Source organism: Grampus griseus (genome assembly GCF_964374135.1).
Source record: "Grampus griseus genome assembly, chromosome: 9".
Classification (NCBI taxonomy): Eukaryota; Metazoa; Chordata; class Mammalia; order Artiodactyla; family Delphinidae; genus Grampus; species Grampus griseus.
This window is the reverse complement of record NC_139003.1, coordinates 8374487-8393481: the sequence shown is the minus strand read 5'-3', so window position 1 is coordinate 8393481 and position 18995 is coordinate 8374487. Positions and strand designations below refer to the sequence as shown.

The window sequence follows — 18995 nt, the reverse complement described above, 5'->3', positions numbered from 1 at the left end:
TTTGAAATAAAATACTTGGTGGTAAACTCAAATTTAGGCTTGAATAATTAAGTTTGGGGATATACTTTTGCTACCTGAGGCATAAGCCTCTAAAAACCCATAGTTTATTAATTATCTGAAACATTGAGAAAGACTCAACGGTTTTGACATGATAACGCCATAGTAACTTGAGAGTAAAAGTAGGATCAAGAAACTCTAACCAGAAGCAAATTATAGCCTATCAATTTTTCTGTAGGGCAATCAGACCACTTTTAAGTGAGATAATAAGTCCACAGAAATGAGCTGTTTGTAATTAAAATTAAGCATGCCAAATCATTTCATGACCATTTATAAAATCAAGTGCCTGTTAATTAAACAGTTAGATTTTTCATTGTTATTACTTTCTTTAAAATTATTTCATTTGAGATGACTTATTTTGTTGAAAGTGGTTCAGCTTTGGCGTATTCTGAAATTTTATTATTGTGGATTTGAAAAAAATTGTAAACGTCTCCGTAGTTTCCACGTCTTCACCCTATACTCTTAAATGTTGAGTGAGGGTTCTTCCTGGCTCCAAATCTGAGTTGAACAGTGAATGACTTGTTTTTTGACTATTTTTTTTTCTGTTTCTAGTGAACTAAAGATTAGCAAAATAATGAGTTCATAGTAACAACTTTATAATGTTGTTATAAATAACTTTATGGTATCTATCATAGAACAGTGATTATAGCCCTGCTATCACATCCTTTGTGCAATCTTGATTTCTTAACCTAAAACTAGAAGTAGAGGTTGAGTGCCTAATTAGGAAGTGACAGTGTCTAGGTGAATGCAGAGTCAGCTTCTAGGAAAGAGAACAATATAACATCTGTCCAACATTTAATGTCATTATTAGTCACATATAAAAATAATGAAATTACCTCCTTACCCCTCCCAGTTTTGCTCTTACATTTCCAGCAATGATAGATTCCTGACATGTGCAATTCACCAGGCTGTTACAAGCTTTCCTACCTATCTCTGCTCATGCTGTTCTCACATCCAGGAGTGACGTCTTAGATTCTTAACTCTCCTTCATCCTGAAAACAGCCCAAGCCCCATTTCCAAAGAGCTGGCGTGATGATGAGCAACCGCACCCCCACCATAGCATCATCTGCACAGCCACCCTACATCCTCCCAGAGTATCCTGTCGATGTCTCTGCAGTGCTGAGTACGACAGTGTGTTGATTTGACATATTCCCTTAGAATCCCCAGTGCTTCGTGCACTGCATGGAACATAAAAGGCGCTCAACAAGTATTCTTTCCATTTATAAATAAGACATAAACTGTCGCCTACTTCTCATTAGTTTATTCTTCAGTGAACCTGCAAGACGTCTTCTCTGGAAACTATTTCATTTTCCAACCCCTAATAATGTTAGTCAGTTTACTTACACTGTCAGCTTCATTCTTAGGTAAAATGTAAATTCTCAAATAGAACCCTAAAGATAACAATATATTCAGTTTCATGCAAAGACAAATAGGACAATCTTTAGCAGTTTATTTTGGAACAAAATCAAATTAATGAGATAGTCGTTCTACAGCATGCTACCCAGGACTTCTATAGACAAGTGAAAGTTCTTAAATGAGAAGAAATTTGAAATGATTTATTTCTATACTCTTGCTTAGCCACATATTAACATAAATGGTGATAATAGTGGGTAATAAACTGGAAACTGTCTTCTAGTAAACATACCAAGGGGAGAAGTAACAGTAGTGAACATGTTTGTTTTGAAAGTGCTAAGTATATTAAAAAATGTTTTGAGAAGATTTTATTTGAATTGACACCTTGTTAAACAGGTTATGTTCACTCTTTACTAAAATACGATACTAGACTATGATGAAAGAACAGTGTGCAAACCACCTCCTGCTATTTATTGACATTTATGATATCAGATGTGCCCTGGAATCCTCTATCTTTTTTAACAGAAAAGAAACAAATGTGAACACTAGAAGACAAGGATTGAGGATATTAATCTGAGAATTTTATTTCTGGCAGTAACAAGCTGTGAGACCTTTGGAAAGCTATTTAGAATGTTATGTTTGCCCAGAATTATGTGTATCTCTGAAGGAAGTGTTAAGAACAGATTTCTTTTTTTAACTTTTTACAATCTGAAAGTTCTTTGATTCTTTTTGTGCTGGAATATCTATAATAGATGAGAAGTTTCTTACATGTTTTTCTTTGATTAAGTAATTCATCAACATGCATTTATTGAAGGCCTACTATGTCTCAGGGGCTGACATAGGTCTTACGTGTCAGATACCAACCTAAAGATATTTAGAATCTAGTTGAGGTACAGTAAAATAATCATGGGGTAAAACAAAATCCTATGTCATGGGACTTTTAATCAAGTATCCTCTGGCTTCCCCTCAAATATTTTCCAAATCCCCATCTCCATTAGCGAAGTCTCTTTTCTGTACTCCTCAGAGAGTCGAAATCTACATACAGCCTTTTTGCAAACAATATCGTCACAAACTGCTTCCGACAGAGAGATTTCTGACCAGCTCAATTTACAACAAACACTGCCTTTCAAAGAGACTAGCATATTTTTCAGAAAAAAAAAAATAATAAGTTAAACAGTGAGGGTAATAACAAAACCACAGCAGTTGTTGAAATCATTACTACACTATTTGTTTTGAATCAGCTATAAAAATGTCAGAAATATTCATCTCATTTCTTCCTTGTACAGATACTAAAAATATGCATAAATATAGTATATCTACCTGGATCCAGTTTCAAAAAAGAAAAAAAAAATTGATAGCGCCAGACATTGGAGAGACTGTATCCAGGCATTCCAGTGGTTTAAAGACAATAAATATGTACTCTGTTTCTTTGATTGTTTGTTACTCCCCCAAAAAAGGGGACGTAAGAATTATTTGTTAATTATGTGCTTCCCAAAGATCTCTAGTTTGCAACTATGATTCTCTATTCTAACTTAAGACAATTATGTAGTGTTTAAAAAGCAGTAGATAAACATCTGTGCCCAAGATCTGACTATGCCACAAATATGCTTTGTCACCTTGGGTCTACTTAATTTCACTGAATTTCCAGTTTTTAGTTCCTTCATCTATAAAATAAAGGAATTTAACAAGGAATTCTATAATTCTCTCTAGATCTAAACATTTATCACTTTATTTCAATGGTTTGAAATTTCTTATAATCCAGAAATATACAGATGATAATTTTAGAATAAAAAAAAAATCCAAAAACACACACACACATATTATGATAATTTCATGGAATCATAAATTTAGTAGTTTATTAACTTCATGTTTGAAACAAAAATTAAAATATCTTTAACATTAAGAGTGGAAGTGGAAATAATATTATATATCTGAGACTGCATAAACAATCTGCATGGTAAAGAGGCTTAATTATAATAATTCTCTCCTAATATGTATTTCATTTGAGGTTTTCTGCCATCTACAGCTCTTTTCAATATTACTGGTGGTCCCTCCAAGACATTGTATGTACGTGAATAGTTTATTCTTGTAGGAGATCTGAGTTCATTTCTAGACTGCTGACTTTTTAAAAAATTTAGAACATGTCTACATGGTACACAAATTGCTCAACTCAAGCATAGAGCAATGGATTTATTACCAGTGTTTGAGCAGACTCTCATTCTTTATGCTTTGCTGTTTCATTTAAAAATTTATCAGATCCTCTGGCTTGACAGGGTCAGTTTTGGTTTTCAAAGTCTTGGGCCAAATGTCTACCTGTCTTAGGAAAGCCGTGAGCATTATGTGTTCCAAAGTCATGGGTGTCTTCATTTAACAAATTATGTAATAATGGAATCTCTTCCTTGATTCAGTTCTTCACTGGTTACTGTTTTTATTATTTTGGAGGAGAGGAGGTACAAACCGTATAGAATCTCCTGGCTACAAGTTCAACATTGAATAGACATCTTAAACAAGTTAACCATATCTAGCTTGTTTGTATGTATATGTGTTTGTGTATGTGTATGTAGCTTAAGTGAAAACATTGCAATATTGATACCTAGAAAACAAGAATCTATTAGTTATACATTTCTGCCTTGGGAGAATTTTCTTTAATCGAATGCATTCTGTATAGACCATTAGAAGCCATTTGTGTCTCCCTATTTTTTAGACTATTGATTCAACATGTATGCTACTTTTTAAACCCGATCACACCAAAACAGGACATTTTAAATGTTCTTTGTTAGTGAATGTTTGGAGATAAGAACGCAATGATGCCTGTCTGAGGGGATGTTTTCAGTTTGATTTCTGGGTTGTAAGAAGTGGTGAACCCATTAAAAAAGACATAGTCCTTCAAATAGTATTATTTTTTGTGTAAATTTTTCTTATTTGTTAAACTTATATCAGTTTTTTAAAAATAATGATAACTGCTTGTATTCCTTTGGAAACATAAACTGTAAAATAATTTATTGTTTTCATGGTAACTTTATTATAATATCACTTTGTTTAAAATATTTAATCATCCTAATCTAATAACAATACAATTTTATAGTATCCTTTCAAGTTATTCATGCTGTTACTTTCTTTAATAAAAGAAACCTGTAAATTTATGGGGCTTCATTTTTGTATTAACTATTATTTTATCATACTTTTGGTATTTTTTTGTAAATTGATTAACTTGTAAGTATACTATCTTTGCTTGACTAGTGGGTTTCTCCAAGTTCGGACTTGCTATTCTAACAGTTATAGTAATACATAAAGTCTTCACTAATTTTCAGATTAAAGGGCTTATGTTAGATGTGTTATTTTTTCATCTATAAATGAAATAGCATTCTGGTAGATGTGGAAATTATGTAAAGCCTTTGGTCAGACAATTTAACTTATTGTTGAATGGTAATGTTTATATGATGGATTTGAGAGAAATGGAATAGATAATCCAAAACTTGCTTAAAATGAAGCAGCCTGAGATATTCCCTGTTTCTATGCATTCATATACTAGCAAAATGGTTCTGAAAGCCATTTCTAGTCAAACTGATTGATATTCATTTATTAAAAATCCATTCAATGATTATTTACTGAGCACCTACTCAATACCAGACAGAATTCTAGGCAATGGATAAAGAGTGGTAAACAAACAGGCATAGTCCCTACCACCATGGAAGATACCATTCAATGGAGAATCCTCACAACACACAAAAAAAACAATAGGTATATAATTGGAAACTGTGATAGATGAAAAAGAAAGCAAAAAAAAAAATTGTGGTGAAGATGAGGATGGTGACCACTTCAGATCGGAAAGTCAGAAGAGACCACTTTGAAAAATTACATTTAAGGTGAGAGCTAAAGGAAACAAGAAATTTTTTGTGTGTAAAATTGATGAAAATCTGCATAGAAAAAAAGGCAGTGTGTGTGTAGAGGCACTAAGGAAAGAGCCCATTGGAGAAACAGAAGGGCAGATGTCACTAGAACATGGGAGAGGAAGGGGAGCATGAGATGAGGTGGCAGCAGAGAAGCAGGAGAGCAGATTGTGCAGAAGCTCAGGTTTTTCAGAAGTGAAGTGAGACTCCATCAAAGGGTTTTAAGCAGGAGGGTGACATGATGTTAAAGATCACTTTGGCATTTTGTTGATGGTGAATTCAAGCAAGGCAAGAATGGAGAAGGGTAGAGGAGTAAGGAAGCAAGTAGTTCAGGTAAAAGGTGATGGTGGCTTGAGTTGGGGTGGTAGAGACAGAAAAGTGGACAGATTGAGGCGAGTTTCTGAAGTTTAATTCATGAAGCTTTGTTAATGATTGATGAAGAAGTGGTAGAAAGAAGAACACCTTCCAGTTTTCTGATATGAGTGACAGGATAGAAGGTGTGCCATTTACTGTGATGAGATTGAACAGTGGGGGTAAGAAAGTTAGGAGTAAAATCAAAATATATGTCTGGTCACACTAACGTTGTGATGCCTCTGATACACCCAAGTGGGTATGTCAAGGAGCCAGTTAGATATGCTGATCTGAACTCTTAACTCGAGATTCAAGCTTGGAGGTATTCTAGACGGAGAGAACCAAGTGATGAGCCTTGGAAAGACCCCAGCATCTAAGAGGCAGGGCAGTTCAGGTGGAGCCACGAAATGGGGCTCCGCTCAGACCAATATTGTGAGTTCAAGTACATCCATAGGCTGGGAACTTGGGACTGTGCATACCTTGACAAAAGGAGTTCTGTGGACAGATGAGAGTGGATTTTATATTGGAGCTGAAGTGGAAAGAACTTGCTTAAAAAATATTGAAGAAGTTTGGCTGTTAAATGGATCAGATAAATGGATAAAAAAAAATTAGATGAATAAATAATCCAGTCAGGAACTGCAGCGGGATATGGAGTCAAAAGGAGAGTTTTGTGGATTTGTTTTAGGTGAAATGAATGGCTGTGTATTGAGGGGAATGATTCAGGAGAGGAAAAAGTTGATAATTCTGGAGAAAATAGTGACTCAGTGTGTTATGTCCTTGAAAAAGCCCGAGGAGACAGGATGTGGAGCACATGTATACAGATGTGGTCCTTTCACATGGTGGCAGAAACCTGGGAAGTTCTCCTGCACTAGCTGTGTCATTATGTGGATGGTCCAAGCCGGTTCCTTATTTTTTTTCAATTTGAGGAATTTGTCTTAATAGAGAAAATAATAAGCACCTATAGTTTAACTTTTGTTTAGTAATACAAAAGGGCAGATAGTGAAATATAAGCTTTCCCTTCATCTCAGGTCCTACTCAAGGAAACCACTGCTATAGAATCTAAAGTATTTATTTTGGAAATATTCATACAAGAATATTTATGTCTTCTTTAGGTGTATGTGTGTATGTACATATATATTTTTTTCTCCATTTTTACTTGTATCAGAGTGCCAAGAAGAAAGAGCTGACTAATGTAAGATAATTCGAAGAAAGCTTATTTACAAATGGTTAATTACAAGGGATGTAGGGAACTGCACGGGGTCATGTAGGAACAGCCCAGGACTAGCAGCAACAGAGCTAGCACCACTCTTAAGCTCAGAGGGACGAGGGGAGAGCGAGGTTAGAGAACGCAGAAGTATATAGTGTAACACAAGGCAGACTTGAGAGGAGATGTGACCTTCAGTCAAAGGACACGGCCAGACTGAGGCAACGTTACAAGGAGAGAACCAGGAAAATGAATACTCTGACCAAACGCTTCACCCTTCCTCCAAACTCCTGCCATGGACTCCCATTGGTTAAACCCAGTGTCAAGTCAGAGGGTTAGGATTTCTCAATGTATCTGCTTCGTGGAGCTGAGAGCAGGGTGCAGGAAGATTGAGAGTGATTCTTGCAGTGGCAAACAATCCCTCCACCCCGCCACCAAGCTGCATTGAGACATAACTGGTATTTAACACTGTGTGAGTTTAGGTGTACATCATGTTGACTTGATATACGTATATACTGTGAAATAATTACTACAATGAAGTAAATTAACACATCCATCACCTCACATGCTCTTTCTTTTTCTTTTTTTTTTCTTTTTTTAGTGTGGAGAGAACTTGTAAGATCTACACTCTTAGCATCTTTTAAGTATACAGTATTGTTAACTATAGTCACCATATTGTACATTAGATCCCCAGAACTTAGTCATCTCATAACTGGAAATTTGTACCCTTTTACCACATTCACCTGTTAACTGCAACCCCCAACCCTGGTCCCTGGCAACCACCAATCTACTCTCTCTGTCTGTGAGTTCAGTGTTTTTAGATTCCACATATACGTGAAACCATGCAGTATTTGTCTTTCTCTGACTTACTGCAAATGGAAGATTTCTAACCTTCATATATCATCATAATCACTTCACTATTCGCATGACAACTACAGCAATCAGCATTTAAACCAAAGGAGGCATATTATAAACACTGGTCTATACATCTTGCTTTCTCACGCCCACACTATATCTTAGAGATTGCATCTTGTCAGTACACATAGATCTGCCTTGTCCTTTTAACAGCTTCCAGGGGTTTCATTATATTATTGCATTAATTTGTTAGTGAGTTCCTAACCCACGAATATCTTTTTTTCCAGTTTTTAGCTGATATAAATAATGCTGCAGTAGACATTTTAAATATGACTATGTGAAAGTGTAGTAGTATACCTGTGGGATAAATTCTTAGAAATAAATTAGCTGGGTCAAAATTCGAAATTAATAGACTTTGCCAAGTAACCCTGCAAGCAGTTTACACTCTGATCAGGAGAACTTAAAAAGGCCTTTTCTTAAGTATCAGAGAGATATCAATGAATCTCACTGAAATTTAATTTATACTTCTTTGATTTTGAATGACACTGAACACTTTTCTATATGTTTGAAAGTCATGTGTATTTTGTGTGTGTGTGAACAGCCCCATTCACGCATGCCTTTTGCTCGTGTTTTACCTGAATTATTTCCTGTTGATTCATAAGGATTCTTTATATCATAAAGAAATTGGCTCTTTGTCTGACATATTAAAAAGTTTTCCCAGTGTGTTACTAGTCTTTGAACTTGGTTATGTTTGACCATGCAAGATATCTTTTTAAAATTTTATGTAGTTAAATCTGTTAATCTTTACTTTATAGTTTCTGGGTTTTGTGCCTTCATTAGAAATACCTCTTATAGTTACCAATTACAAAATGAACTCCTTCATACTTTATTATTTTTTAATTGCCTTTTCATGTTTAAAAGCTTCATCTATGTGGAATTTATTCTGGTGTCAAGAAGTAGGGGACTTTATTCTTTCTCAAATGAGTAGCTGGTTGTCTTAATCATTTATTAAGTAATCCATTTTGCCCACTGATTTAACATGCCACTGTTAATATATTTAATTTATATATGCCAGTGTATTTATTTCTGGATTCTCATTTTTATTCTATTGATCTGTCTTTGTCTTAATGCACCAATATTAATTTCTACTTACTATAGACCTATTAAGTGTTTTATTATTCACTAGGGATCATCTTACCCTGTTATGCACCAATTTCAGAGGGTTCCTGGCTCTTGTGTATATTTTCTACATAAGTATTAGAATTTTAGTGACTTTTATAATTTCTCATTAGAAATGTTAATGCTAACAGCCTCCCAACAAGATTTAGGCACTTTGAATATCTTCCTCTCTTCCGCTTTCTCTCTTGCATCTTCCTCCCTCTTACCTACGTTTCCCTGCATAGCCACTTTCTCTCCTAGGTTATGCCTAGCCCTAAACTTTTCTCAGTCTGCCTCTACAATTAGTGAACAAAGACCTAACAGTGAAAGAAGCAATCCATGGGTAAGAATTTATGGATGGACCTCCCTGGTGGCGCAGTGGTTGAGAGTCCGCCTGCCGATGCAGGGGACACTGGTTCGTGCCCCGGTCCGGGAGGATCCCACATGCCGCGGAGCAGCTGGGCCCGTGAGCCGTGGCCGCTGAGCCTGGGTGTCCGGAGCCTGTGCTTCGCAGCGGGAGATATATATATATATATATATATATGGATAAGAAACATGTAATTCAAACTTGATACTTAAAACATGTAGCTCAGTGTATGAGTTCCTACTCTGCAGAGAATCTACTTTTCTGACACAGTGTTTCTTATATCTCCTTTTTGTTGTCCTTGTCATTCATTATCTTTTCCCCCACTACAGGAGATGAAACTGAGATAAAACTTAACGACATTTTTTGGAGGAGTACAGCTTACAGTCATTCTAAATTTAGCTCATTTGGGAAACTTTTTTTTTTAATTATGAGTTTAAATTTAAAACTTACTGTCTTAAAAGTTTTGATAGAGTTTGAAATTTACCTACCTTTAGTTATATAAGAAAAGTTATTGCCTCAAACTGAAAATGTCACTGTCACTGTTTACTAAATGCAGAATATCAGGCATTTTTAACTGATTTACTTCCGAGTAATCAGCTAGTAATATAGTCTCTTTAATCCTTTTGCTTCTTCACAGTCTCATTCTACTTCAGAATTTTACGATATTTTACTTGGGGCATTAAAACAGCTGTTTAGTTGATCTTTTTGCCTTTAGTTTTTCCTCTCCCATCTATCCTGCATATTCTTACTAGTTTAATGTCTTAAAATGTCTACTTATCAAGTGAGTTTATTTTTTAAGAGTCTCCAGTGTCTCTCATTGCTAGGAAAAAAATGTTCTAAATCCCAGAGTTAGTGAAAGTCATCCTATTAGGGGTCAAAATAATACCATTCCACCATGCATTTCTCTGATGGTCTGGCTTTATTTTCCTGTGGATAAAGTTCAGAATATCTTGGGGAGTGGATGGACCGCACCTCCTCATACAATATCCTATAAATATTGGTTCTTGCAATTAAACTTCTTGCTTAGAAAGCTTCATTAAACAGCACAGATTATTATACATAATAAGCACTCAGTAAATACACATTGAATGAATAAACAAGGTTATATTCTCCAGGAAAATCCCTAACTTAATAAACAGCACACTCTATGACCTGAACTCAACCTAGGTTCATAAATTTAATATCTGTTGGTTTGGCTGTTTTCAGTTGCAAGTAATATAAGACAACACATAATGACTTAAACAACAGTAGCCATCAAAAGAAGAATAGATGTAGGGCAACCTCAGGGTAGATTAACTGAAGGTCTGTATTAGTTAGGATGTATTTGCTATTGCAACGAAGACCGAAATAACATAAATCTATTTCTTTTTCATAAAAACATTTGGGTAGGTGGCCCAGGGCTGGTATGTTATCTGGAGCCCAGTCTCCTAATAATTTTCCTGTGCCATCCTCTTGTGTTCTGAGATGTCTGTTCCAGGTCTCACCATTACAGTTCTTCACAGGAAGGAGATGAAGAGGACAGAAAAAGAACCTGCCCCCTAAATTAAAAAGAGTGTGGAAAATGGTATCTTTAGCTCTTTGTCAAGACATAAATTCTATTGCTGTAGAAGAAGCAGATCATAGATTTGGGGGAACAACATACAACAGGTTAAATGACTTCATTGAGAAAACTGGTTCTTTACTTCCTGTCCCCTGGAGACCGGGATAGTCTCTCTTCCAAAAGCACACAGCCACGTGAAAGAGAGAAGGTACCTGAAAATATCAGGGTTATGATAGGAAGGAAGAAAGGGGGAAAGGCCGTTGGTCAGACATCTAAAACTTTCTGCTATAATCCTCACTCCTGAATGCACACTTTCTTCTCTAGCCAAATTTGACAATCCATTATTTCATGATCACATTGTACACTAACTCATACTGGTACAGGCCCCTGCTCTCTCCCCATGTGGAAAGGTGCTCCTACACCTTCCAGGCTAAGCTAAGTCTATATTTCTTTTCAAAGATGAACTTTTCCATAAAACCTCAGTATACTCATACAATAGTGGTATATTACCTTAATCCTGTACCAATGTTTTTAATATTAAGCATAGAGAGACCTAACTTGCTAATTACATTTTAAAAAATGAATACAATTTCTTAAGGACAAAACATGCTTTATTCTTTGTTTTTCCATAGTTGGTTTTACAGTAACTGGAGCAGGTTCTGATTATAAAGAGCTTACTGTTATTTATTTAGAGTAAATACAGTTGTACCTGGAAACAGGTAAAAGAACTAATGATCTTGCACCTCTCTATCCTCCTATGAACCTATGATCTCTTAAAAGATGTTATATTCATAAAATTTGGGGGAATATGTTGTAAAATTATAACAAAATAAATCACATTTATTATAATAGAAATTATTTTTAAGATGTTTATATTGTAAGGCTAAAATTAATGACTTATATGGTTAGTGTAAAAATGTACAATTGTTAGATAGATACGGACCAAAGATACTTGATGATTTTTAATGGAAATTTTGGGCATAATATAGGAGGTATTGTAAATATATCTGCATTTAAATATTTCCATAAATAAATGCTTGTTGAAGGAGCACCATCAATATAACATTAGTTTTTCTTTTTTAAAATTTAATTTAATTTTTTTTAATACAGCAGGTTCTTATTAGTTATCTATTTTATACACATCGCTGTATACATGTCCATCTCAATCTCCCAATTCATTCCACCACCACCACCACCCCCGCCCCCCTCCCCCCTGCCGCTTTCCCCCCTTGGTGTCCATACTTTTGTTCTCTACATCTGTGTCTCAATTTCTGCCCTGCAAACTGGTTCATCTGTACCATTTTTCTAGATTCCATATATATGCATTAACATACGATGTTTGTTTTTCTCTTTCTGACTTACTTCACTCTGTATGACAGTCTCTAGGTCCATCCATGTCTCTACAAATGACCCAATTTCATTCCTTTTTGTGGCTGAGTAATATTCCACTGTATATATGTACCACATCTTCTTTATCCATTCGTCTGTCGATGGACATTTAGGTTGCTTCTATGACCTGGCTGTTGTAAATAGTGCTGCAATGAACATTGGGATGCATGACTCTTTTTGAATTATGGTTTTCTCAGGGCATATGCCCAATAGTGGGATTGCTGGGTCATATGGCAATTCTACTTTTAGTTTTTTAAGGAACGTCCATACTGTTCTCCACAGTGGCTGTATCAATTTACATTCCCACCAACAGTGCAAGAGGGTTCCCTTTTCTCCACACCTTCTCCAGCATTTGTTGTTTGTAGATTTTCTGATGATGCCCATTCTAACCGGAGTGAGGTGATACCTAAACATTAGTTTAAATTAGTTTTTCTGATTATACAACTATGAAACTAACTTATGTAGTAATGAAATACTAAATTAGTTGCTAAATTATGATAACTTCTCTATATAATTTCAGTTTGAACAGAAGAAATATAAGGCAGTAAAATATACTCCATGGAGAGTATGCCTTCAAATAAAATTAAAATCTAATGAGGGTGTGAATAAAAGTACTAAAATATTGTTGAGATTGATATTGAAGGTAATGCAGAAGAAAACTCTGCCTTGATAGTGGAAATAGCTCTGAGAGCCAGGAGTATGAAAAATAGCATTTAAGAAACCAAACTTTCTAATTGAATTTCTTGTCTTGATAAGCAAAAATAAAATTGGGAGCCGAGATGAAGGAGAAAAATCATAAATTCAGGAGCTCATTTATGCTGAGATGGTAATTTATAAATGCCAATCGTTCACAAAATATCCTACAAGTAACCTGCAGTTTTCCTTTCTAAAGTTTAGAACAAGGCGAATGTAATGTCTAAGTATAAAATTTGTACTAATTTAAAAGCAAATTAAGTATCCTAGTATTGGCCTCTGTATAAGAACTAAGAAGGTGGGAAACCTCAGCTGACTCAGATTGAGAACAGGGAACTTCATTTTAAGGTGAAATGAAACTGCCTTTATAGTCAGTGATCACTTTCTATGAATTACATGAGGTCAACAGTCAGATTCTGAAATGATTAAACCTACTAAATGAGGTTTAAAAAAGATTACTAAAAGATTATTATGTTGTCACTCTGAATGCATCATATTAAAAATTGGTAGGAGAGCCTATGAAAAAAGTACAGTCTCAGGAGAAACGGCAGCATAGATCACATTTTCCCTTTCCACGTGCTGTCTCCCCTCTGTGCCTTCCGTTCTTGGGCTGCTTCTTCTCTTGGCGTGCTCATTTTTTGAGATCCTACCACAGTGAACTGGAAATCCCTAGAGACTTGTTATTAAAACCACAGTTCTCTGACCAGCTGCATAAGTATCACCGAGGAGCATCTCAGACTTCACCCCAGACCTAAGGAATCAGAATCTTCATTTTAATAAGATTTTCAAGTGATTCCCCTGCACAGAAAATTTTGAGAAACACTGCTTTTGCATACCAGTATCTTGGGATCTTTGTAACAGCTAGCTTTTCTGATAAACACTTTCTGGTTAATTGTGATTTGGTTTTGTGGGAGCCTGTTTCTGAAGCCCTTGTGCTGGCACTGTGGATTTTACATTGGGTTCTCCAGAACCAAATGTAGTTGTAGGGGTAACACAAAGATTTGATTTGAATTTTATTTAAAACTATCTATTTTATGGGCCTAAATAGAAGACCTAACTAGACATTTCTCCAAAGAATACATACAGATGGCCAACAGGCACATGAAAAGATGCTCGATATCACTAATTATTATAGAAATGCAAATCAAAACTACAGTGAGGTACCACCTCACATCGGTCAGAATGGCCATCATGAAAAAGTCTACAAGTAACAAATGCTGGAGAGGGTGTGGAGAAAAGGGAACCCTCCTACACTGTTGGCTGGAATGTAAATTGGTGCAGCTACTATGGAGAACAGTATGGAGATTTCTCAGAAAACTAAAAATAGGGTTACCATATGATCCTGCAATCTTACTTCTGGGTATATATCTGGACAAAACTATAATTCAAAAAGATTCATGCACCCTTATGCTCATAGCAGCACTATTTACAATAGCCAAGACATGGGAGCAACCTAAGTGTCCACTGACAGATGACTGGATAAGAAAATGTGGTATATATATATATATGCATGTATGTGGGTATATATATATATATATATATATATATATATACATACACACACCCACATACATGCATATATACACATATATACATACACAATGGAATACTACTCAGTCATAAAAAAGAGTGAAATAATGCCATTTGCAGCAACATGGATGGACCTAGAGATTATCATACTAAGAGAAAGACAAATGCCGTATGATATCACTTACATGTGGAATCTAAAATACGACACAAATCAACATGTCTAAGAAACAAAAACAGACTCACAGACATAGAGAACAGACTTGTGGTTGCCAAGGGGGAGGCAAGGTAGGGGAGGGATGGATTGGGAGTTTGGGGTTAGCAGACGCAAACTATTATATATAGAATGGATAAACAACAAGGTCCTACTGTATACCACAAGGAACTATATTCAATATCCTGTGATAAACCGTAAAGAAAAAGAATGTAAAAATGTATGTATAGTATATGTATAACTGAATCACATTGCTGTACAGCAGAAATTAACACAACCTTGTAAATCAACTATACTTCAAAAAAATAAAAAAAAAATAAAACTATTTTAATTTTTAAATACTGTAGAGAAAAGGAAATACAGCACCTTCAAAGTGCTTCGAAGACTACCAGTGCAGTCAGTTATGCTGTCAGATTAACATTTTTTAGATTTGAAATAAAATTTCTTCCACTATCCCCGTTTAAGTAATTAGTATCCATAGCCTAAAAAGTGTGCTGCTACAAACAAATGTGGTACAATTCTCAGTTTCTTATAATTGTGAATACCAATTTTCTCAATGCTTTGCAATTAAAATCAAGTATAGAGATAAAAGAGATATCTGGGTAAAATAAAACTGCACCTGTCATCCATAACCCTGGATAGAGTTGTTGCATCCATCCAAACAGCCACTCTGTTCGTACAGATTTTATATTAAGTAATTGTTATATATTTGAATTTCCAAATACAGCTTTTCGGTTCTGAAGCATTTTGGAAAGCATTGCCACAACGGAAAGCATGATTCCAGCTGAAAGAGTCTCTAATAACAGGGCTACCTCCGAACAGAGTTAATTGAATGCATCACTTCTTCCGGAGCCCTTTGATCACAACAAATTGACACCTGCCAACTTCTCCCCTGTATGTTCCTGATCCTGGTCAAGTAGTTCTCAAGTCGTGGCAGCAAAGTCATTTTGATTAATTTTTTGATGTGAATCAAACTTTCAAGCTAGCACATGGTATGAAACAAATTATACATTTCCTGTGACCTACTAAAATAATTAGTTCACTAGGGCAAGAGTCTGGATTTAAGACTAAAATCGTACATAGAAATAATCTATATTTCTCACAGTAAAAAATATTTTCTCTGAAATTACTTCAGTTCCTTGGTGTAACTTTCTAGTGTTGTGTTCATCCATTCCTTCAGTCTGTCAATAGGCATTTGCTGAGTGGGCTGTATGCCTTGTCATGCTAAGAATCAAAAGATCAGAATCCCTCACTGTGGAGTCTCAGTTTAGAAGAGACAGATGCTCAAACAAATAATTACTGAACAATGTGATGATGGTATATTGGACAAATACAAATGGTTCCATAGGAGTACAAGAGAAGAAATAAATAATTAGGAAGGGGAAAGCTAGGTTAATTCAGATTTTATTTTGCTTGGTAACTGGTTCTAACATTTTTTTTAATATAGTGATAAAATATTATGGTTTGAAATTATATTTGAATCAATTTGATTTAGAAATAAAACATTTCTCACCATTAGGAATTAAAATGCCAGTAATCAACATAGGGATAATGTCAATTTAAAAAGATAAATATTAAGAAACAAACATTTAAAATAAAATATTTAACATTTTATTTAAATAAAAGATCACTTTTAAAGAAATAATACTGAATTTTATAAATGTTCAGTTAACCTCACTTGACTGTTAAACGCTTATGGGTGTGTAAGTACACACCAATATTTTTGATCATTTTGACATGGATTTTCTCATTTGTGCATTATTTAGAGCACATTTAGATTCCACCCTGGTTTCCCCTCGAGACTCTGTACTACTTCCCCTGAATTAATTGATATAATGAGCTGATGTAAATTACTTTCACTATTAGACTGAGTTACTGTTAACCCACAACAACTTAGAAGGTAAATATACCACACAAAGGCATACAAGTACTGAAATCCCAAATTAAGTATCAAAGATGTTTTTTAGCTTTATGTAATTTTGGAGTGTCTGTATCATTGCTTCCCCACATGGTCTGGAGAATCAGGACTCTTGGATATAAATGCCTTCTGATAAGGCCTATGCCTGGGTACCTGTAGAGGGAAATGGCTCTGGCAATAGACCTGAACAACCCTGGGCTACCCACCCACTGACCGTGGTTCTAACTCTTCCTTCTTGCTTTCTTGCTTGCTCTGCTGGGAACAGTTTTCAATATTTTAATTATAAAAATGGAACTTCTCTTTTTAAGGCCCAAGCGAAATGCTCTAAGCTTGATTAAGCCCTTTGTTTATAGTCTACCCATAACTACTCTGGTCTCCACATTTCTGTACGTTTCATATCACTCTGATGATGGATCAGATTCTGCCTAGTATTGTATCTCGCATGAATCTTATCCCCCACCCTCACCTCCACGTAGGTTATAGAGTCTTTGGAGAAGAAACACCTTTGTAGCCTGGATAACACCAAGTCCAAATTCATATGGAATAGAACTGCCTATTAAATGTAGAGTGAATTTTCCATCCCACCTCCTGAAAATCCACTATCATGCTCTCTTATGTTGTATTTTGCCCCTTACAATGTTCTTCCTCTCATTTTCGTCTCTTAAAATCCTGTCCTCCTAGGCTTAAGCTCTTGAAAGGCAGTGAATAGACTCTTGTTCATCTTCTGTTTCCCACAGTGCTCAGTAATCGTTTGTTGCATGACTAGAGGTTTGCAAAGAGTTGTAGAGGAACAGCATCCCTATATAAGAAACAGAGTTCCATGCCAGACTGGTCTGTGCCCTGCTATGGTAGTTTTAGGCATGGCTGATGGTAAGTCAGGAACAGGGGATGGAGAATATTATCTCTGAGGCCAGTCCTGTTCTGTTTTGCAGCAAGACGCTACCAGGGCTTTACGGTTATTGGTGTTCAAAGTGTGGCTCTCCATCAGGCAACCTGTGACCCTCTATTATGGGTTCTGCCTTTTTAATCTGGGTGGACTTTTCTACTTTAGAGAGTTTCCTATTCAAAGCTAGAAATATTTTGTGAATGCTAATACATAAGAAGAAAATAATTTGTGCTGTTGAAACAGGAGTTTTCCAGAACAAATTCCAGCTTCACTATTGCTAGGATACAGGCAGACTATAAAACAGTGCCCTGCAAGCAGTGGTTCAGATATCCATAGCTCCTGGCCCTCTATTTCTTGCCTATTAATTATCTGCTTTATGAACATTACCTCCTAATCTCAAAACTGTTGCGTTGTCCAGAAAGTTCATTTCCATAAGATGTTAAGGAAAAAACATGAACTTTTTGGCCAACCCAATACTTATCAGATAGGTATAATTACTCCATTTTACAAAATGAGAAAATTGAGGATCAGAAAGGTTAAATTACATCATCATAACTGGCTATTAAGTAAATAAAAAGGCAAAGATTTGAACACAAAACCTGCATTTTTCCCCCATATTATACTTGCTGCCTCCTTATAAAGGTGGCTTTCATTAGCCGGCGGGGCATGGGAGGAGGGGTAAGGAAGACTTAGAAATCTTTTCTTATGAGGCTAGTATATTCTCATTGCTGTGGCATTATTTCAGAAACTCATATTGCTATATAAAAAAAAAACAACTCAGCCTTAACCCCTTTCTGACTTGGTACTATTGGCCTTGATAAAGGATAGTACAGGAAACAAGATGGCTAATGTTCTGTCTCTCACCAGGAGGAAATTTAGCTAGTGTCTTTGTTTTTTTTGCAAAAGGAAAATAAAATGAATCTGTGATGTGCAAATGAATCTCTCAACTGTTTGTTAATTTCTACTGTTTACTCAAAAATGGGAAACACCAAGCCTGTGATACATCATCTTTTGTGCACTTGGCACCTTCCATCATGAATCATATTAATCTGTTTAAACTAACAAGGATTAATTGCCTTGGTAAGGCAACCTGGCATTGGAATGATATATTGCCCAGACAGCTTGGAATTTAGCCACTCATAAATCTCATTTGTTTGTTGGTTTATTTCTGTTTGTCTCTTTCTCTGACAGATGTGTGCCCAATCACTGTGAGCATGGTGGGAAGTGCTCGCAAACGTGGGACAGCTTCATATGCACTTGTGATGAGACGGGATACAGTGGGGCCACCTGCCACAACTGTGAGTGCCAATTTATCTCACTTTAAACTTGTAATTGCATGAGAATCCTAGGTCTTCAGCTATGCTTTAAAGCTTAGCAACCTGAATAATCCACATAGTAAATCACTTGATTCTGAAGAACCCAGATTTCACTGTTGCTTTTCTAGAGTAGTATTCTAGTTGTCAAAATACATTCTCTCAAGCCTAGTGACTCAAAAAGAAGGAGCAGCGTTTCCGAAGCTCCATAAACATGCAGTTGAGATTGGAATGCTGCTCTTGGATGTGCCTTTATGTGTCTAAGCCACATCTGTCTGGA

At 35.7% G+C, this 18995-nt stretch overlaps 1 protein-coding gene across 1 annotated transcript in view; it reads left to right on the top strand.

Moving 5' to 3' along the window:
- The window catches only part of CNTNAP2 (contactin associated protein 2), a gene marked incomplete at both ends in the record, with an annotated part of 2009686 nt that overhangs the window by 1210978 nt on the left and 779713 nt on the right, over positions 1 to 18995 (top strand). Inside the window, one exon of the mRNA XM_082661728.1 lies at positions 18594 to 18700. Coding sequence (XP_082517854.1) covers positions 18594 to 18700 — 107 coding nt within the window. The remainder of the gene's footprint in view (positions 1 to 18593; positions 18701 to 18995) is intronic.